At 40.1% G+C, this 23,147-nt stretch overlaps 2 protein-coding genes across 2 annotated transcripts; both read left to right on the top strand.

The window, feature by feature from the left end:
- Positions 1 to 5,565: 5,565 nt before the first annotated feature.
- LOC133858127 (calmodulin-like protein 3) lies at positions 5,566 to 6,623 on the top strand. The gene has a single exon (XM_062293571.1). The coding sequence runs from the start codon at positions 5,725 to 5,727 to the stop codon at positions 6,373 to 6,375; it is 651 nt and encodes a 216-aa protein (XP_062149555.1). The 5' UTR covers positions 5,566 to 5,724; the 3' UTR covers positions 6,376 to 6,623.
- Positions 6,624 to 20,932: 14,309 nt separating this feature from the next.
- LOC133856693 (uncharacterized) lies at positions 20,933 to 22,459 on the top strand. Its single transcript, XM_062291749.1, has one exon. The coding sequence runs from the start codon at positions 20,933 to 20,935 to the stop codon at positions 22,457 to 22,459; it is 1,527 nt and encodes a 508-aa protein (XP_062147733.1).
- Positions 22,460 to 23,147: the final 688 nt, after the last annotated feature.

Raw genomic sequence — 23,147 nt, 5'->3', positions numbered from 1 at the left:
ATTTGCAAAATACATATACCTAAATTTTTCAAAATTTTATAAGTTTTTTTAAAAAATAAACAGATGGATATTTTGAGAATTTTGATAGAATTTAACGGAAAATTCTAACAGATAGTTGAAATTGAAAAAAAATAAAAAATAAAAAATAAAAATAAAAATAAAAATAAAAATAAAAATTGAAATATGGATATCCTAAAAATTGATATTTTTTAAAATTTGAGTACTTTTTTTTCAAAGCGATAAAAGATCATAGATTATAAGTGAAGTTTTTTTTTTAAAAAAAAAAAATGTAAAAAATATGAAAACCAAACACGTCTCAATTACTTTTCCCTATCATCACCGGAAACGAAGAGGATCTAATCTAATCTACGGGGGTCCTTACAATCAGAATCCCAAAAGTTTTGTTGGATCGGTCTTAATGCGTAGGTAATATCAATTGATTCAAGCCCAATCCAGCCCATAAATATTTGTCCTACTCGGACTCTTTTGACCCTTTCGTTTGGAACCATTAATTGTGGAGGCCTAATTGGGCTCCTCTAAGGTGGATTTTTCTTTGGGTTACACTAGGTCTTTAACTTTCCCAAAATTTTAGAAACTCCACCCTTTCTAATTTTTTTCTTTTCTAATCAAATGGTAGAAAGGGTTATAAGGAAAACAAAAAAAAAAATATTGGAACCGAGAAAATAATGCCAAAAATAAGAACGAGGGATAATTTTATAAAAAAGTATCGAATTATACACCATTTTGAAATAAGGATACTGAATTAGCAAACGTCTCAGACTGGAGTATCCACGTTCCAAACATCTCACCTAAGGGTACTCCGTTAGGATTTGCTGTTAAATCCTAACGAAGTATTCAAAAGACTCCATTTTTTTATAGAAAAAATAAAAGGAAAACAAAAAAAAAAAAAAAAATGCTATGATTTAGGTGTTGGTCAGAATTTAACGGAATTCGCAAAAATACCCATGCCTGAATCTTTGAAAATTTTTGTAAATTATAAATAAATAAAAAAAAAAGATATTTTAGATATTTTGACTAGATTTAATAGCAAATTTTAACGGAATACTCTTAAATAAGACGTTTAAAAACGTGGATATTCTAATTTAAAACGTTTACTAGTTCAGTACTCTTATCTCAAAACGGCGTATTATTCGATATTTAAGAATAGCATCATCATCCGAATGTTAGACTAAAAATTTAAAAATGAGTTGTACAATACGGTTTATGAAGATGGCCAAAAAGCTGATCCGCTTGAAATCGGCAACAAGCGGGTTAAAAGAATTGGCAGTTCTACACGTGTCGTATAATGTGCGAAAAGGCCCACTAGGTCAAAGGCCCACTAAAATCATATGAAATATATATATGGGATAACAGTAGGTAGGAAAAGGAGCAAGAAGTCTCAAGTAGTTGACTTCTGTTAAATTCAAAGATAAGAAATGGCATCACTACTCTTCAAATACATAATAATCATGTCGTTTCTTATAACGAGTCGTTTCATTTCCCTGAAACTGTAGCGATTACTTTATGCACCAAAAGCAAGGTATCCGATGCTGTTAGAAAACACAAGTTTAGGTGCATAGAATATGCTAAAGTCAACACTTGCACTTTTTTTTTTTTTTTTTTTTTTTTTTTTATCATGTTACATGAACATGGTTAAATAGTTTTAAGACGGTCGGATCGGTGATAGAACTCTTAACAAATAGAGAAAGTAGTCATTGAATTTATTGGTCTTCCGGGAAATTAGAGACACCCCGATAATCAAGTTAGTCTTCCACTGCATTTTCTAAAAAAAAAAAAGAAATTATTTTACTTGTTTGTAGAAAATATATATAACTTTCTCAAACTACTATTTTATTATCAATATCTCCAGTGGCAAATACATTCTTAGATCTGTGCTGAAAAATAAAAAATAAAAAAAAAATAGTAATTTTCTAATGGCCCCGCCCCTACCCTACAGCCTACCTCTTTTCAGACTTTTCTAATGTCTTGGTCCCACTACTTTTTTCTTGTTTTTCTTCTTGTAAGTGTAGGATCAAACGATCAAGTTAGTCAGACTTTACGTACGTTAAAAAAAAACTCCATATTTTTATGCTTAGCCTAGTACTAGTGTCCTCCAAACTATCAATCGTGTTCCCCTAAACTACTAAAAATTTCAATGTCTTATATAAACTACTAAAAAAAAGTGTGTTGGGACTTTCCCTCCAGCCCGCTGCAAATGGATTGCTTTCATAAACAATTCTGCCAAGACCAAGTCGATCGCCATGTCGTCTGTCTAAAATTTTTTGAGATTTTTTTTTTTTTTGAATTTATAAGGATATTTTTGTTTTATTGAAGGAAAAGAAATTAAGGTAATTTTGCCTTTTTGTTAATATTGGTAGACATTAATATTTTTTAACAATTTAGAAAAGGCATTAACAATTGAATAATAGTACTAGAGATATTGTAAACTTCCATGCTTTCTAAGTAAATAAATATCTCTCTCTACCCTCCACACATTTGAAAAGAAAGATCCGTGGAGGGCTATGATTGGTCAGTCAAGCTTGTTCAGACGGATATTTTTTTCCTTCCACGAGGGCATAAAGTATCAACCACTATCATCTTTCTTTACTCATTCGGTCTTCTTCTATCTTCTCCATTGAGTGCATAAGTTTTTCGTACAACCAAGATTCTCTATTTATTATATTGACACCTAATAAAGTTAAAAAGTTCCCCTAAAAAAAAATTAAATAAAGTTATTAAAATCGGATCCTTTTAACTTTTATATAAGAATCTAATACATATAAAATACTAATATAAACGATTTTATTTAAAAGATTATTCTTTCTATTTTTTGAGATGCAAAATTACTAATTAAATTATTTTACTCTAATTTTATTTATATTATTCTTAATAAGTAGATAATATAGCTAAATTAACCATTTACGGGTATTGTTAATTTCATTTTGTCGATAATTAGTAAATGAAATTTTATTAATTTTATTTTGAAAAAATTTCCTGCAAAAGCAACTGTTACAGGTAAATAGGTAATCTTGTTACTAATATTTTATATGCAATGCAAGTATTTGAAAACGAATTTCATTACGTTATATAATTTATATTTCAATTAGAGTATTAGTTCTATTTGCAGTTTATATATATATATATATTTCGAAGTTTGAAAACTAAACGAGACCATTAGTATTAGAAAATAATATTATTTTTCTCTTTTTCTTTAGTTTTTCATATTCATATTTGTTGGGAAAATTATTATTCACAAAACCCAAATGAGCCCATAACCGAATTTAGGCTCCATCAGTTCGATCGACTCGAGGAAGCTCGGTCGGTCATATTGCCACAACCAAGATTTGTGGAGATCATGAATTCTGTAAGGCCCGGAATATATAGAGCATTATTTCCCTGAAGAGATAGCTCCGGAATCTCGGCACCCAATCTTTGAGGAGATTGTGGACCTCAAGAGATTTGTAGGAGAGATCGTGGATCCCAAGAGATTCGTAGAGGAGATCATAGGTCAATCGCCCATGAAGAGAGATCGTGGATCCCGGGTTTTTCGGGATCCTCAGTATACTCCAACTGTATGTGTGTGCATATAAATAGATACACACCCCAGGTATCATGCAAACTAGCTACAATACCAAATTTATATTGAATATTCTCTGAAATTGTCTGCTGACTTAAGTATCGGAGCGGGATCAGTCACCAGCCACGATAAGTTGATTGTTATTTTGCAGATTAAGAAGAACAAGGCAAATCACAAGGCGAAACGTCACCATACTAAAAACTGTACCAACAATATTAATATTTTTTCTACCAGACATGTTCAAAAAAAAAAAAAAACCTTAGTCGTTATAAATAGCGTAATTGTGTAAATGTACCTCACAGTGAAAAATAATACTAAAATTAAAATAAATTATAATATAAAAGTGTAATTGTGTACTTATATGAATGTACGAGAAAATATAATTTTCCTATAAAATATAGAGGTAAATGTAAAATTAATCATTGTGGTTGGCCTAAATTACAAAATATTTTCTAAAGTATAAAAAATAATTCATATGTCCTCAGGGTAGGCCGACATAACAATTTAGTCCATGCAATAAAATTTCATCAAAACACTAAACAAATGCCATTAGTGTGCAACATCATCAATAATAGAATGATAACACATTTCACTCTTTTTAAAAAAAAAAATATAAATCTATAAAACTTCCAATTAATTTTTTTTTTTTATTTTTTTTTTAAAAAAAGAACAAAGAGAGAGAGAGAGAGAGAGAGAGAGAGAGCCACTCCTTGGAGGAGGGGTTATAAAAGATTAGGAGTAATAAAAAAAAATGAGAAAAAAAATATATAATAGCAAAGCATTCAAGTTGGCATAGTGGCGGCCGGAGCTTGCATTTTAATTCACAGGAGTTAAAATTAAAAGACAGAGTTGAACAAAAATTAATTAAAATTAAAGAATATATTTAATTAAATAAATAAACCATTCAAAAAAGTTTATTATCATTTAAAGCATATAAATGTAACTTATAATTTTTTTTATGCCTCGCATAAATTTTTTTAGTTTTCTTTATATAAGAAGCTTTCATATTTTAAAATTGTTGCATGAAATTTAATTATTGTAGTGGCATGATGTTTGCCTTTGCTTTTTAAACCAAAAATACTAAAGTTGGTTTGTAGAAAATTTGTGTCCTTTTTTATTTCTGTCCTTGTGTGTATTTATAAGGTAGAGAGATTGAACATAGGAATGGAGGGCAGCTAATACTACGAAAAAAAAAAAAAAAAAAAAAAAAGACACAAATTTTTTCTAAACCAGCTTCTACAAGTGAAATATATCCGTTAGCATGTGAAAGGTAGATGCTTTTTTAATAGCTTAAAGAACACATGTCCCTTTTATATATTACTTCATAGAAAACTCCTACAATCTAATTTATAGGAAATTTCTGTCTAAAAAATAAAAGCCTTAATAAACCACTTCAAACATTAAATACAAAACAACTTTAACCTTTATAAATAAAAACTTCAAACATAAAATACAAAACTACTTTAATATTTATACCACATCAAAACACTTTTTTAACCAAAAAGAAAAAGCACTGTCTAAAAAATTTTAAAGAAAACTTCACAAAACCTCTCCTGAACTTCCACTCAATTTGAACTAGCACCCAAAATTTGAAAACTCTCAATTTAAAATTTTTAATAAAAATGTTAAGAGTAAATTTAGAATTTTATAAAAGTTTAAGAGGAGGTATAAGGTCATTTCACCCCTTTTGTTGGGATTTAACTTCAAACCTTAACAAATGAAAATCATTTCAAAAAGTTAGAAGTTCCCTGGTTTAAACTGAAAATTTTGTAAATTTTAAGGGATTAGTTCAAATCTGGCGAAAGTTCGTAGAGTCTTTGTTAAGTTTTCTCAAAACTTTATAAAAGGAATCCTCACTAAAAAGTAGGTCATTGACAAGTGCCTTTGATTGGTCGAACAGCATAGTATTCGAATGCCACCAGGCGTGACCAAAATATATTCATTTACTTTATAGTCATTAGGTTCACGCGGTTTGTGGGATCAGAAGCACCACCAAATACCGCGTAATCTTCTTGAATGCTGAAGACCAAAAATCCCATCACAAACAAACGAAACTTCTCTACCTTCTCTCCTCTATCTCTGTGCTGCACTTCTTCTCCTCTATCTTCCTTATCTTTTTCTTCTTTGGTTGTATTAGGCAAACAGAAATGATGGTAATTACCGTACTCCTATTAGCTCTTCTATTTCTTGCTGGCTTCCTTTATATATTCTTTCATTTTCCCACCAAGAAGTTGTTTGCATGGTTGAAACACAGTACTCCACCCGACAAAAATCCTACAGCTATTTCCACCGCATCTTCAAACTCGGACAACAAGCCTGAGCTGAAGAAGATATTCGCTACCTTCGACAAAAACGGCGACGGATTCATAACAAAGCAGGAGCTGAGGGAGTCACTGAAGAACCTCAGAATCCTCATGACAGAGAAGGAGGTTGAAGAAATGGTCGTCAAAGTGGATGCCAACGGAGATGGGTTGATCGAGTTTGAAGAATTCTGCATGTTGTGCGAGTCGATGGCTGGTGAAGGGGGCGGCGGCGCAGAGGGCGTCGGAAAGGAAGGCGGCGGAGAGGAGGAGAATTTGAAGGAGGCTTTTGATGTGTTTGATAAAGATAGGGATGGGTTGATTACAGTGGAGGAGCTGGGTGTGATTTTGTGTGCCTTGGGGTTGAAGGAAGGGAAGAAAGTTGAGGATTGCAAGGAGATGATTAGGAAGGTTGACAGGGATGGGGATGGAATGGTTAATTTTGATGAGTTCAAGAGCATGATGAAAGGTGGTGGAACCCTTCTTTTAGCCCACTAATTCTCTCTAATTAAGTTTAATTTCTCCAAACCCTTGCTAGCTAGTTTCTAGTTCTAAACGACAACGAAGCGTGCGTTTCATTCTCCAGTACCCAATTTCTCGATAAGCTGTTCATTTATTTCCATCTCACATATGTATATGGAGAAGAAAGCTGTACATGTACTTAGAGCTTCAACTAGTGTGTATTTATCTTATTTACCCGAAAAAACAAGAAATATGCATAATCTATGAACCTTTTCTTTTTTTCATTTTTTCATATATGTTGAAGATATCATTTGTTGTACAGTCAAACTACGAAATGTTCATTTATTTCCATCTCACATATGTATATGGAGAATGTTAACAAATTTTCTGGAGCTGACGACTTGGAATCCCGGACAACGCCGTGTATCAAAGTTCACGAGGTTGATGAAATTCAAATGAGTGTTCTTCAAGTTGTCTGCAAAACAAAAGGGGTCGTCGGGGTGTCCCGGCAACGCCTCCTCCGACGATCAAGTTAGAATTGGTGGGAAAAAACCTCTTTAGAAAGAAGAAGTGCGTGTGTATTTAGAAGAAGATACCTCTCTTTTTTATCAGCCCAAACCTTTTATATGTCTGCCCCTCTTAAATGTCCTTCACGTCAACATTTATTACTCGAAGATGCTTTTCTTTTCCTTAATTAATTTGAGCCCATGAACCCAGGCGCTTATACCGAATCGTCCCTACTTTCTCTGATCGGCGGCGGACGATCATCGATTAATAAGACAAAAATATTAATTAGAGAGAAGTCTCCCACTTCATATCAAATAGCTCCGCTCTTAGCTGTAGACTCCAGCTCATCTCTCTACCATTTCAATCAATGGCGGGAAATTCCTTAACACTTACCCCCCGAATTCTTTCTCCATCCTTGATGAAGGGGAAGAGAATTCTAGCACTTTTTCCGGGATTGTCTCTTCCCGCCATTTAATTTGAGGGTGTTCAGGCCTCCACGGTGGGCCCCAAGGAGAGGACATTTGATTTCACCTTTCTCCAGCGTGACCAGTTTGCTGTGGAGGGACTGGAAACGTTCCTACACCGAACAGGCGCGTTTTTTCAGGGATCAGGGACCTTAACGTGCGGCGTAATGATGATGACAAGAAGGCCTTTTGACTTCCGCGCCGGTTACAGAATTAATTCGCTGCCATCAATCAAATAGTCGCACACCTCTCCGTTTCTCAGAGGTTGTCGAATTCGTTATAAATATCTCCCTTCGGCTTCAGCTCTGTTCATTTCTTCCGTCGCTCATTCTGTCTTCATCTTCTTCTTTTCTCGGCTCTTTCTCTTCATTACCTCCTCCGAACTCCACATGGCCATCACTCGCAGAGATCCAGCATCCAGGAGTCTTGTGGATGCCCCTGAAGAGCCTGTTCCTTTGGCCGTTGTCTCCCCTCCCACTGTCAGACCTGGGGTTGCGCGTTTGGTGCCGCCGGAAGATCGGTTAGAGTCGACCTGGTTGGCGTGCCACGAGGCGACTCTTCGGAGGGCCTATGACATCGGCCCATCTGTCAACATCTTCTTCCAAGAACCTGAATCGCGGGGGATAGCCGGGGGCGAAGTTACCTTGACAGAGCGCATGTTCATGGCAGGGGTTCGACTTCCGTTCCCGAAAATCGTTCGCGAGGTTTGCGCGTTCCTCGGGGTGGCCCCCGGCCAGATCGCTCCGAATGGTTGGAGGTACGTGGTGGCGTCATCCATCCTGTCGCGGCTGGTCCTCGGAACTGAGATGGACTCTGCCCAATTCTTCAGTATATACCGTCCGTCTACCAAAGACGGTGCCGTCGAGCTGCGGGTGCGCCAAGATCCGATATTCATCTACCTCGACCAACGTAAGTACGGGAACAACAAAGGTTGGAGAGAGCAGTTTTTTCGGGTCTCCGGGGAATGGGAATGTCCCTCCCAGTCGGTTATTTCGGACTCCCAACGGGTGCCTAGAGAATGGAGGCCATTGGTCGACGACTTACGGATCCTTCCTACACTGAGCGTCGCTAAAATCAAGGAGGTCAACACCATGCTCTCCTTCTCGGCCAGGGCTGTTCAGTCGTCGATCGACTACGAAAACCTTGTTTTAGTCCAAAGCCTGAACGAATGCTTTGGGTATCAAATCCCAGAGCAAAAAGTAATTTTGGACAAGCGGGGAGCCCCGGTAGTTGGGTGGTCCGTCACGACCAGTAGGCCCATTCCGGGCAAGGTTCCGAGGAAGGTCGCCCAAAAGGGGAGTACGTCAGGGAGGCAGGCCAATCAGTCTCCCCGAAGAACGCGCTCTTCGAAGGTTCATCAACCACAGGCCCCGGCCTCCCGAGTTCCTCAGGCCCTTCCGGACAGGCCATCTTCTGATTCATCGATCGGCTCCGACGATTCTATTATGAGGGAGATTGATGAGGTAGCCGAGGCTTCATCCGAGGAAGAGGAGGGGAATTCTTCCCCAGCCATAAAGGTTCTTCCCCGAGACCCTCGGACGAGCCCTTCCTTCCCTGGTTCGGGTGCCCGCTCGCCTCCCATTTCTTTCGAAGACGTCACCAAAGATGTGGCCACCGCTGCAACTATCGAGGTGGTAGAGCACTCTCCTACTTCTCCGAATGATCCCAACCCTCCTCCCCAACCTGCAGAAGATTCGGTTATTCAACCTGAGGCGCCCCTGCCTCAGCAGAAAGGGAAGAGGGTCTCTCCGGGGGCCGACGAAGGTCCCGAATCCAAAAAACTTCGAGCTCAACGGGATAGCAGTTTTATGCTTGGCCGGATATTGGCCATGGCCAAGGTTTACACGCCTCCTGGCAGCCAGAATCCTCCAACCACTGCCTCCCTTCCTACACTTATCACTTCGGTGACTTCTCCGGTCGAACCTGTGGCCCACCCGGGGGCTGAAGCGAGCCCCGGAGTTAATGTTGTTGCGGGAGACGAAATTCCTCGCAGGGGGTCACCAATTCAATCACCACTGAGGGAGGAGCCGGATACTTTCTCTCAGGAGTTCAACAAACTGCAAGAAGAGGTGGCCTCCAAAAGGGAGGCGCTCGGGCAGGCCTCTCCGATGCCCGCTTTTCCCATCAGGCCTGAGTCTTCGACTCCGATTCCGGTCCCCACGTCGCCCCAAGCTTCTACCTCCGTTCTCCCTTCCGATTCTGCGACTGCTGGGCGACGACAGGACTTTCAGACCCACGGGCTAGCAGGATGTCCCTTGGAAGCTCTGAGCTCCCTAGTCACCCCGGACTACAGCCCCCTGTTCGGGGAGCTCCCAGTGGAGGGCTATGCCGAGCAGCTTACCGGAAAGATCCTTCAGGTATATGATTCTGACATTCCTTATTTTTAGTTTATCTCCCCTCTCCGTTCAAGTACTGACGCCTCATTCTTACTTAGTTCGCCGTGGACGTTGCCGCATCCTGGAGGAGTCTTCGGGAACCCGAGCAAGACCAACGTGAGGCCATTCAGTCCTTACAGGCTCGGGTAAAGGAGTTGGAAGAGGAGTCCCAGGGGCAGAGGAGAGCTTTGGCCGAGTCCGAGAAGCACCGGCTAAGGCTCCAAAAACTATCCGAACTCCGGGAAAGCACACTACAGAGCACTTTGACCAGCTGAGAGAGAATGGTCCGCGACATGGAGATCCTTGAGAGCAATCTATCCGTAGCCCAAACTCGGCTAAAAGATTCTCTTTCCGAGAAGGCCAAACTCGAGGCCACATTGGGGGTAGAGCTTCAATCCTCTGGCTCCTTGCGGGCAACTGTCCAATCCCGCTAGGGACCGGGTAACGTCGGAGCTCGAACAAGCCATCGCTGACAAAAAGCAAGCTCTCGACGAACAGACTAGTGCGTACCAGGAAAGGAGAGAAGCGGTGGAGAGGATGGAAGAGCTCCACCTTCAAGTGGTTGAGCTCACCAGGGAGCTTTCCCAGGTTCCAGAGCTCCGAGATACATCATGGGCCGTGGGCTTCAATTGGGGCTTCGAACACTTGAGAGGTGTTGCCAGAAGTGCCCCTCCCGGCGACGAGTCCTTCAAGGATCTCGACATCAGCACCATCCAGATCCCGGACGAGGCCTTGGAGACCATGGCCAAGCTAGGAGTCGACCAATTCCCTCATGTAGCCGATTGGAGCTCGAAAACCTCTAAACCCGCCCCGGCAGGAAACTCAAAGTCGGGGTCCACTTCCTCTTCATCCAGAGAAGGGGCTCCTTCCTCCAGTCGCGCCCCCGGCAACCCCTGATAACTCCTTTCTTTCTTTTTGAAAATATCGATGTACTGCTTTGCTTTATCATTTCAATGAAAAGGAGATTCGTATATTTCATTTATTACTGCCATTAATGAACATCTCGTCTGGTCTCACTCCATTAATGGCTACCGGCCCGAATTGATTTTCAATCTAACTTTTCAGCGTTAGGTATACCTGCCATTATGGGAATAGCAAATGCATTTAAACAATTTCGCACCTATATATGTATGTATCTCTGGACTTCTCGTCCATCATATTTTCATCTCAAGCTCTCGCACTTGCCTTTTCTCATTTGGAGTCGTGTCGTGTTCGCGTTTCCAGCACTTAGGCATGGAGTTAGGAGTGTCCCAATTCCAGCATTTAGACCCACTTGGATGCATGATCTTCGGCTTTATCTAGCAAGGGAGGCGCGATCTCCGACTTTACGCCGGAGATATCCCATTGCTTGCCATGCCCAGTTGGGAGTCGCCTGCTTTAGGGTCCACTCCGGCGTTCAGTGGACCCCATCGTCCAACTTCTCGCCACTCTCCAACTTTGCATTAGCCACCTGTGCCTTTGAACCGCTGGGTTCCCGTCTGCTAGGGATGTCGCCTCCTGACAACTCCTCCATGGGGAGGAAGCGGAAGAGGTCGGTGACCTGTTGGCACCCGACTCACCCCCATGTACGCCAGCCCAAATATTTTACAACATGTAACTGTGTATCTTATCAATAAGCATGTTCTTTTCTCTCTTTTTAAATATCTCCTTTAGATGTTGTTCCCGTACCAAATGAGAACATACGAACGTCCGAGGAGGCGGGATCACTTACCCCACTCTCCCCTCCAAATCTATGCGTTGCTACAAAGTAGGAACGGAGGGATTTGTTATGTGGAAGGGGTAAACTGAAGTGATCCTAAACCGAGCAGTCAAACGTTATCTTATTGTCCGGAGACAGGGGGTCCACCCATTCATCCCTTCGTGGGGGCAGGCTCCCTTTAATCCTCCTGTCCGGAGACAGGAGGTTTAACCGTTCATCCCCTCGTGGGGGCGGGCTCCATTACCCCCCTGTCCGGAGACAGGGAGTCCACCCGTTCCTCCACTCGTGGGGGCGGGCTCCATTACCCCCCTGTCTGGAGACAGGGAGTCCACCCGTTCCTCCCCTCGTGGGGGCGGGCTCCCTTACCCCCCTGTCCGGAGACAGGAGGTCCACCCGTTCATCCCCACGTGGGGGCGGGCTCCCTTACCCCCCTGTCCGGAGACAGGGGGTCTACCCGTTCATCCCCTCGTGGGGGCAGGCTCCCTTACCCCCCTGTCCGGAGACAGGAGGTCCACCCGTTCATCCCCTCGTGGGGGCGGGCTCCATTACCCCCCTGTCCGGAGACAGGGGGTCCACCCGTTCATCCCCTCGTGGGGGCGGGCTCCATTACCCCCCTGTCCGGAGACAGGGGGTCCACTCGTTCATCCCCTCGTGGGGGCGGGCTCCCATAACCCCCTGTCCGGAGACAGGGAGTCCACCCGTTCATCCCCTCGTGGGGGCGGGCTCCATTACCCCCCTGTCCGGAGACAGGGGGTCCAAATGTTTTCGGAATTAATACAACAAAAGCTTCACTTTACAAGACAAGAATTTCAAAAGTAATACTTTTTGAGGTGTTCTACATTCCAAGCCCTTGGGAGCGCTTTCCCTTGCTCCGTAGCTAGGCGATAGGCCCCGTTTCCACAGGAGCTAACGACTCTGTACGGCCCTTCCCAGTTCGGTCCCAGTTTACCATCAGTAGGCTCTTGAGTCATCAGGTTGACCTTTCGCAGGACCCAATCGCCAACTTGAAGCTCTCTGGGTCTAACCTTCTTATCATAATACTTGGCCACACGGTGTTGATAGGCCGTACATGCTGTGCGGGCGTCCTCCCGGCGTTCCTGCAACAAATCCAAACGCAAAACAAAAGGGGTCGTTGGGGTGTCCCGACAACGCCTCCTCCGACGATCAAGTTAGAATTGGTGGGAAAAAACCTCTTTAGAAAGAAGAAGTGCGTGTGTATTTAGAAGAAGATACCTCTCTTTTTTATCAGCCCAAACCTTTTATATGTCTGCCCCTCTTAAATGTCCTTCACGTCAACATTTATTACTCGAAGATGCTTTTCTTTTCCTTAATTAATTTGAGCCCATGAACCCAGGCGCTTATACCGAATCGTCCCTACTTTCTCTGATCGGTGGCGGACGATCATCGATTAATAAGACAAAAATATTAATTAGAGAGAAGTCTCCCACTTCATATCAAATAGCTCCGCTCTTAGCTGTAGACTCCAGCTCATCTCTCTACCATTTCAATCAATGACGGGAAATTCCTTAACAGAGAAGAAAGCTGTACATGTACTTAGAGCTTCAACTAGTGTGTATTTATCTTATTTACCCGAAAAAACAAGAAATATGCATAATCTATGAACCTTTTATTTTTTTCATTTTTTCATATATGTTGAAGATATCATTTGTTGTACAGTCAAACTACGAAATGTTCATTTATTTCCATCTCACATTTGTATATGGAGAAGAAAGCTGTACATGTACTTAGAGCTTCAACTAGTGTGTATTTATCTTATTTACCCGAAAAAACAAGAAATATGCATAATCTATGAACCTTTTCTTTTTTTCATTTTTTCATATATGTTGAAGATATCATTTGTTATACAGTCAAACTACGAAATTATATATATATATATATATATATATATATATATATATATATGAGAAATGCTGGAGTTTTTTTTGGTGTCTTTCTGGTGTCTTGCTGGATGACATGAATTTAATATAAAAAAATTATCTCAAAATGTGATTTTTCACGTCATCCAGAAAAATGCTAGAAACAACTCTTATTTATATATATATATATATATATAAAAAGCAGTCAAAAGTATAGCTCCAAACCTGAAAAAACGATTAATGACCAGAGGTTTGGTTTTTCTAACTCCTTATATATATATAGTTGACCACCAAAATAAAATAGTGTGCGCATGTGCAAATACATATATAGTATTTTTAATAATCGCTAATCTCAAAAAATTAATAAATAAATAAGAGATTCACCGACAATCTGAAAAAAAAAAAAAAAAAAAAATGTGCTTATGATCACATGAGATTTTTTTTTTTTAAAAAAAATATGTTGTTCACCAACCAAAAAATACATGGCAATCTATATTACACCGATAAAATAAAATAAGGGAAAGTTTACTTGATCTTCTTAAACTTTCATCGCTTTTGCAATCTCGATATCCCTTAAAATTTAAAAACTCTCAATTTATTGTATTCTTACCCTTCTGTTAAGATTTACTGTTAAATCCTAACGTATGACATAGAAATTACCAAAATTTTCCTGTATTTTTTTTTTCTCTTTTTTTGTTTAAAAAAGAAAATGTAGTTGTAATTGAAAGGTAATTTTGTAATTTTATATAGTTTACAAGGGTATAAGGGTAATCTATCCTTTGACAGTCTAATTTAACTCCAAACCCTAATGGGAAGAGTGAGATTGAAAAAAATTGAAAGTACGTTAGATACACTAAATTAAGAGTTTTCGAACTTTTGGAAAGAGATTTTAAAAGTGATGAAAATTCAAGAGAATTAAGTGAAGTTTCTCCAATAAAATAAATTTATTTAAAAAAAAAAAAAAAAAAAAAACCGATATGCATGATCCATTTGATTCATTGCATCGAAGAGAATCATCCCTCATCCAAATCTAGCAAAACCAAATTATGGCATTCATCCTTGAGCATTCATTCCACTTAATTGAGTCTTGAGGAAGTGAAATAGAGAAAGGTGGAGGAGATGAGAACCTTGCATGTGCGGAAATTGAATTCGTTTCCCCCACATGCCAATGCCAATCACAGTAGTACTGTTGGTAGGCATGTATTTTGGGGCATCTAACTCCATCCCAACGCCAAACAACCGGACTTTCTAACCCAATTCAATCATTCTTAGTATCGTGTTGTTCAAGAATCCCCCAATTACAATGATTTTCCACAGCTCTAAAGGTAAACAATCGTGTAGGGTTGATAATTTTTTATACGATTTGTGAATCTTAGTGGTGTAAATCCAGACCGATTATAACTGGACCGGATCCGGAACCGGGCACTAACCGGGCCGGAAAACCGGAAAACCGGAATTCGGGTAGGTACCCGGTTATTTAAAACCAGGTACCCGGTCCCGGGTACATGTTTTTAAAATACCCGGTTAAACCGGGAACCCGGGACCAATTTTTAATTATTAAAAAAAAAATACCCCCTCTTTCCAGGCCCCTGTGCCTACAGAGTACAGCTTGCCCTTTTTAGTTTTTAGCCTTTTAGTCTTTTACTTTTTTTTTACAGTTTTACTAGTTTTAGGCTTTTACGTTTTAAGTTTTTAACTTTTAAGTTTTATTGTTTTAACCCTAAATCACTAATAAAATCAGTAAATCATAGTATCATACCCTCAGAGTCTCAGACCTCCGTCCCTCAGTGCCTGCAGCCTCACGCTTCACGCCACATGCCTACCTCACAGTACTCTTCGTCTCTTCTTCAATCTTCTTTGTTCTGTTGTCCAATTTCCGCCTCTACTAGTCCGGTGTCACTCTTCTTGTCTTCATTTCTTCTTTTCATTTCTTCTTCAAGGTGGGTTTTTATTTTCTTTTTTATTTTGTTATTTATTTATTTATTTATTTTTTTTTCAGTTTTCAACTTTTCACGCTGCCTTCATTTTTTCTTCAGTTCTTCTTTTCTTTGTACTGGATCCCTGAAACTGCCGCTAAATTTGGTGTGCCTTGTGTCCTTTTCAGTGTGTTTTCTGCTTGTGCATTAGCCTTCATAGGGCCACCTGCTGAGCTGAAGTCCCTCAACCAACGAACAAAACCTGCACTACAACTCTTTGTATATATAACTAATAACTGAATATATAAAGCCCAATGAAGTCTCCCACACAAAAAAAAAAGGCCTAATGCCTAAAATACTAAAAACATGCCCAAAAATATATATAAATATATATATATATATTTAAACCCGGGTTACCCGGGGTACCCGGATCCGGTCCCGGTTATTGAAAATCCAATAACCGGAACCAGATTTACACCCCTAGTGAATCCAACACACTAAATTTGCGAGTTGGGGTTAAAGCATCTGACCGATTTAATTAAATAAGTCGAGTTGGGGTTGATATATATTTTCTTATACTCATATATCAACACGACTTGAACCCAACACACAGTTTTTAGGGCCGACAATTTTTTACTCGACTCGCAAACCCAATACTAAATTAGCAGATTAGGGTTGAATGGTCTAACTCGTTTCATTAAATGAATCGGGTATGGTTTACCTATATAGTCTTATACACATGTCTCGATACACGAATACGAATTGTGACCCCTACGTCTGTGTGCTCCAATTTGTGAACAAATTAGTTTCACATCAATTAAAAGAAATATGAGGAATGCAAATAAAACGAATGTTTGAGTGAAAAATAAACCTTTGGTAGCGTTAAAACGGCTGAAATTCAAGATAGAAAGCAAATTGAAGAGAACATAGAGAAACATAGAACAAAAAGAATTAAGGCGGTTTGGCCTTCAAAACTTAAGTCCAACATATATAAAGTTGAGAAATGATATTTTGTATCCCCTTGTCATTTTCTCATCATTTTCCGCTGACATGGCATTATAAATCTACCCTTAGACCAATCTTAATTTGAAAAAAATAAAATAAAAATTGGAAATTATTGGACTTTTAATTTTAACAAGTGTGTGGGAACAGTATGCAACAAAATATTAAATGCGGAATTAAAGGAGACAAATATTTTGTTGACGAAGTGGAAACTCAATTAAGAGAAAAACCACTCCGTGGCAGCCAAACCCAAGATATCCACTATTCTAAAGACAAGACTAGATACAAAGTAGTAGCACTCACATACCCATGATGCAGTGGTCGTACCTTGCACTATAACGTATAGCCTAACACGAACGCCTCCCAACCAGGTCTCCTACCTGAAGGGATCTTTAATGGAATCATTTACCTTATGGTTAACCCCTAAGATAGACTTCACAGCTGATCAAATCACACACTGGAAAAAGGTAGAGAGCTAGCAGATCTTCAATATCTCACTAAACACCCTCTCTAAGCTGTAAGAAAGTCACTACTGAATTATGTGCAAAATGCATGCCTAGAGCCTCTTATTTATAGGCTTTAGAAGCCCTAATTCTAGTCAGAATCGGAGTCTCTAGCACGTGCGTCCGAACGGCAGACTTGGGTGTCCGGACGGGCAATTATTTCCGTGTCTAAAAAGCAATTCTGAAAAATTCTCGAATTTCAGCAGGGCCGTCCGAATGCTTGATGTTTCCTTCCTGACGGTTGCCCATTCGGACGATTCTATTGGCCGTCCAGGCCATCAAATTGCATCATTTTTCGTTAGCTTTCCAATGACGTCAATTTCGTCCCAATCCGATATTGGACCAAAGAGTTATGATCAAAATAATCGAGGGTGTCCGGACGGCTTGACCGAGCGTCCGAACGGTCAACTGCAACCACCTTTCCAAACTAGCGCTGAAAGCTTCCATAATAGGGCCGCGTCCGGACGGTGTTTCCCTAGCGTTCGGACGGTTGCACTTCAGCTGCACGTAATTACCATAATAAGGCTTTGAGCGTCCGGACCTTGAAGGCGGATGTCCAGACGGTTGAATTGGTGCACACAATTTCCATAGATGATGCTTGATTGTCCGGACCATGAAGAATGACGTCTGGACGGTTGAACTTTGTATGCACGACTTGCCTTATGGAGGACATCGTCCGGACGGGATCACACATCATTCGGACGGTTGCAGCCGTCTTCCCATAACTGTGTCATGAGGCAGAAACCCTAATGCTTGTCAAACACTGAATGGCGTCCGGACGGTATAGCCACGTCGTCCAGACGGATTCATTGAAACACTGGGATCTTCTCGAACTCTGAAGAGCGTCCGGACGATTTGCCATTGCGTTCGAACAGATGTAAACTTCAACTGTTCGAAGCTTCTAGACACTGATGGGCGTCCGGACAGAAAGTTCTCGTCGTCCGGACGGATGTTGCTGACTGATGAGCGTCTGAACGGAATACCACGTTGTCCGAACAGATGCAAGGGAACTGAACTGACTGATTTGAATTTTTCACAGAGTCTTCTTGAAGCTCATAACTGAAGTGTAGACTCTGAATAAAACAACAACCCTGTGAAAGCAGCATTATTACATAGAAGTGATTTTGTCCAACAGAATGCAGCCAACACAAAAACTAACAAACTCCTCCTTTGTCCATTCTGGGACAAAAATCACTTGACTGGGTTTAAAATACATTCCCGGTCCAAAACTAACATATACTCCCCCTTTTTGTCTCAAAGGGACAAAGGGTAAACAGAGTATAGAAAGACCACAGTAATAGAATACTCCCCCTTGATGTCTCAAAAACGTTCCTAAAATCCAAAACAGTAGGAAAATAGAGAAGAGTCTGTAAGTGGCCCAAAATGTAGTTCCACCGAAATGTAAGATACTATATATAGTCGAAAAACTACGAGATTTGTGAGCTAAACCTCTAGTTTTCTCAACTGCTCTTTGTAATACCCGAGAAAGACACCCCACTTAAGTTATTAAAATATGTGCATAAATATAAGATTTAAGAATTGCTCTTAGTCTAATAGAATTATGTAGTTATGCATGTAGAAAGTTGGATCAGTAAAGCGAAGTCGATCGTGCGACTTTCTGGTCGATCGAGCGATTATAGGTCGATGTCGATCGATCGACTAAGTTTCGATCGAGCGATTTTATCCAGTGCGACGCAGCTTACGGGTAAACAGCAGAAAAGTGATTTTTACCTTTGATTTCGAACCCATTGCTTATGGACGGTTCCAGATGATTGAAACTTATTTAGTTAGCCTAAGTTAGCTTAGTTTGGTTGAAATTGAACTAGATATGGTGGTACAATTTAATCATGACTCAAGATATGGAAGAAAATCTAATCTTGGATATTAGATGATCTTGCATGGATATTTCTCTCTCTTGCTACCAAAGATCCGACCCTTGGAAGGATTTGTGCTGGATTGATCTCAGCCCTTCGTGGTTATTATATATAGCTTGCATGGGATACCAAAAATCAGCCTAAACTCTCCCCATACCACTCACGTAAGCTCCCCTCCCCTTCACTGTTTTGGTACTGAATCTCCCATGAAAAATCTCTCTCATTCTTCTGTGGAAGCCAGCACCTATAGCCAGAAATAAAGCCTTAAATCTCCTCTTGTTTCTCAACAAAACACCAATAATCAACATCAGAAACCTCTCTCAAATTCTAGCTCGAAAGCCAGCAGCTTCCAACTCATTTCAAGCACTTTGCTTTGGAGTTAGACCTCCTTCTTCCATCCAATCTGTTGGGTGCGAATCTTGGTAAATGAATCTTCCTTTCTACTCTCTAAAATTCAGTATGTGTTCCCAAGAATCATGGGTAATTTCTCCTCTTGAAAGAATTACACTCATGAGCTGTTGAAATATGGGTGTATTGATTTATGAAAAGGAAGGTGTGTGTGTGTGTGTGTGTGTTGTGTGCTGGAATTCCCTGCATGAATCAGAATGTTAAAGTATGAACTAGTAAGTAAGTGTAAATGGTATATGGCTAATGCATGTGTGTGTGGAAAGTATTATTTTGGCTACATAAGGGTATGAATGAGAGTTGTATATATATATATATATATATATATATATCAACATACTAGTGGAGTTAATGGCTAGTAAAAAGGGATGTCTTAGTTTCATTATTCAATAACCTAAGATGGCATTCAATATCTTGATTAAGAGAACCAAAAATGGAAGTATTAGGACAACGGTTAAAATGATACTTTAAGGATAAATATAGTGAACATATTTGTAGCATCATTTCACTAATTTAGTATTACCATATGATTGGAATTATGCAGTTATAGAGAAAGACTTTTGGAGCAGAAACCAGTATGTATCTCTATACTTACTGAGGACGAAGCTGGTTGATTTTCCTATAATATTATGTTTACTGTTTTATTTACTTGTTTGCGCATGTGACTTTGCATATTTTATTATTTCTAATAACCTGTCTAATAACAAGCTGTTGGATCAAGATCCACGGTGGGTATGCGAGGCTTCACATGAGTTCCAAGGTTCTCAGTGAATGAGGAGATACCTGAAAAGATTAATAAATACAAAAACTGGTGTACCAAGGTCACCAGGGAAACCAAGGTTTCCAGGAGCCAAGGCTCCCAAAGATTATAATTAAAAGTTAAGTGAGGAAACCAAGGTTTCAAATAACACGCTAAACGTGCCAAGGCCAACAGAGTAGTGGAAAAAGGGAATTACCTAAAACTATACCCTTAAAACTATCATTGCTTTATGATTACATTTATGTTCATTTTATGTCTATGACTCGCGATCATGGATTATATTTTGTATATACATGTGATTACATGGCCATTGCATTATGTTGCATTAACCAAGTAAATCGGCACTCATATTATTATTGGAAATAGCGGACTTACTTTAGTGTTTATGTTGTTTTCTTCTCTTTGTATGGTACTTGTAATGGTTCAGGCTATGAAGAAGAAGAGGATTATCAGGACTATCCCGACACATAGATGGTTCCTGGTTCAGTTTTGTAAGGCTGGATAGCCTATATTTTGGGACTACCCTGTTATAGTCCATTAGCCTAACTTAAAACAATATTTATAATTCTCCGGTTATATATATAGATTTTGGCTTGTATAATTATTTAGCCCTGTGTGGCATGACTGGTATTACTGTCTGTATAATTATGCTGACTGGCTCATTATATATATATATATATATATATATATATATATATATATATATATATATTGAGGTATTTCAGTAGTAGCTCTAAGCTGTCAACCTATTCCCAATTCATATTACATTTATTCCGTTGCCAATAATTACCTCTGATAAGTTAGTAATGTCTTGTGGAAATTTGAAAATTTTCACTGACGCTTTTTGTAAAAGCGGGGCATTACATTTTGGTATCAGAGCAGTTTGCTCTGTGGACCTTAGGTTTGACCTTAGCATAAGACCTAGGCACACAGAGCTATAGGGACATAAAAGTATTTTTGCTTGCATATATATATATATACATGCTAGGTATTAATTTGAAATTCATGAGTTAGAATAAGGATAAAATAGATAGATGTACATGCGCACTTAGAATTTTGTGGTTTACAATCATTGTTTATTTGAGTAATTTTGAGTGTTACAATTATTTATAGCATGATTTATTTATGAAATCTTTATCAGTGACTGATTGTTAAATAGTTAGGTTGTTAGTTCATTGTTTGGTTTTAAACATTTTATATTCGCTTAAAGAATGTCTGTGCCCAACAAATGTGGAATAACTGTTCCTTTAAAACACAGAATCATGCCTCCTAGACGCCGTCCCCTCTATGACTCTAATCGTGTTCCCCGTCCTGAAAGAAATGGTGAGGAGGATCTGCCACCCCCACCTCCACCAACACCATTCAATGATGGCATACACCCAGCTTTAGTACAACTTATAGTTGACACCACTAGGCAACTGGCTGAAGTAATATCACGAATTCCACGACCCAATGAACGAGCCGAACCTGTGGGTTGTTCATTACGCGATTTTGCTAGCTATCACTTCCGAACTTTTGAAGGAACAGAAGGGCCGAATGTTGCAGAGGCTTGGTTCACAGATATAGATGTACTGTACACTACCCTCGGTTGTACAGATGAGCAGAAGGTTCAGTACATTGTGCTGCAGTTGACAGGCGAAGCTAAGAGATGGTGGACTGCAAGGAAGGTGCTGCTTGGGGAAAGGACAGTAATTACTTGGGAGATGTTTAAGGAGGAATACAATCGACGGTTTTTCCCTCGATCTCAGAGGCAACTACGAGCGATAGAATTCCAGAATTTAGTCCAAGGTGACATGACTGTAGAGCAATATTCCGCCAGATTCATGGAGTTAGCTCGGTTCGCAGCCAATCTTATCCCTGAAAAGGAAACGAAGGCAGAACGATTCGAGAATGGCCTCAACCCTCGCATTAGAGAAAGGGTGATTTGTCTGGAAATAAAGGAATACGCCAGATTGGTAGAAGTGGCGTCCCTAGCTGAAAGAGGAATACGAGAGTCAGCAGCTGCATACGAATTGAAGAAACGTTCGAAACAACCAATGACGCGCCCCATCAAAAGGCAAGCTGTTGGAAGTGGCTTCAAGCCTACCCTGGGAAAGAATTTTTCGAATCAGAAGGCCGTCTGCAGCAAATGCGCAAGGACGCACCTAGGGGATTGTAAGCAAGGAGCATCCACATGTTTTAGATGTGGTAAGCCTGGGCATTTTTTTAAGGATTGCCCTATGAATGCTGCGGGAGGAGCGAAATTTCAAGGAAGTGGAACTCAGGCACGCGTGTATTCTCTTATGCCCGGAGGAGAAGAAGGAGTCGAAGGTGATGAAGAGGATGCGGATGTGGTAACAGGTACCATCCCTCTTTTTGGTAAAGTAGTGAGTACTCTTTTTGATTCAGGTGCAACGCATTCTTTCATATCATCTACATACGTTAAATTATGTAGCATGACTCCTCGACCCTTGAACCAAAGCATAACTGTATCCACACCTACTGGGAATATAGTCACTTGTAGGAAATCCATTGAGGATTGCCCTATCGTCATAGGAGATAGAGTCCTACCGGCAAACCTAGTTGTATTTCAAATGTTAGGTTTTGACGTAATTCTAGGAATGGACTGGTTGTTGAAGCACTATGCCAATATCGACTGTAGAAAGAAAGAAGTTGTCTTTCGCTCTCCAAGCGAAGAGGAATTCAAATTCTGTGGATCTCGAGTACGAGCCACTCCACCTCTTCTTTCTGCAATTTAGGCAAGGCGAAGCATTAGCTGTGGTGCACAAGCATTTTTAGCCTATGTCAGGGCTGAGTCGGAAGGAGAACGTAAGCTGGAAGATATACCTGTAGTGCGTGAATATCCAGACGTTTTCGCCGAGATCTCAACCGGATTGCCACCTGATCGAGAAATCGAGTTCTCTATCGATCTGATGCCAGGAACTCAACCCATTCATAAAGCACCATACCGTATGGCGCCCTCAGAATTGAAGGATTTGAAGAAGCAACTTGAAGACTTGGTAGACCGGGGTTTCATTCGCCCTAGCGTCTCACCATGGGGAGCACCCGTTCTGTTTGTAAGGAAGAAGGATGGATCCCTACGTATGTGCATTGATTATCGCGAACTCAACCGAGTGACAATCAAGAACAAGTATCCGTTGCCAAGGATTGACGATCTCTTTGACCAATTGAAGGAAGCTACGGTATACTCCAAGATTGACCTTCGATCGGGGTATCATCAGCTTAAGGTAAAGGAAGCAGACATTCCGAAGACGGCAATACGTATGCGTTATGGACATTACGAGTTCTTAGTCATGCCATTTGGAGTGACTAATGCGCCTTTTGTATTCATGGACTTAATGAATCGAGTGTTTCACAAGTACCTTGACCAGTTTGTGGTGGTGTTCATAGATGACATCTTAGTTTATTCTGCCACTAGCAAAGATC

Source organism: Alnus glutinosa, chromosome 14 (assembly GCF_958979055.1).
Source record: "Alnus glutinosa chromosome 14, dhAlnGlut1.1, whole genome shotgun sequence".
Taxonomy (NCBI): Eukaryota; Viridiplantae; Streptophyta; class Magnoliopsida; order Fagales; family Betulaceae; genus Alnus; species Alnus glutinosa.
This window is presented reverse-complemented; position numbering and strand designations above follow the sequence as displayed.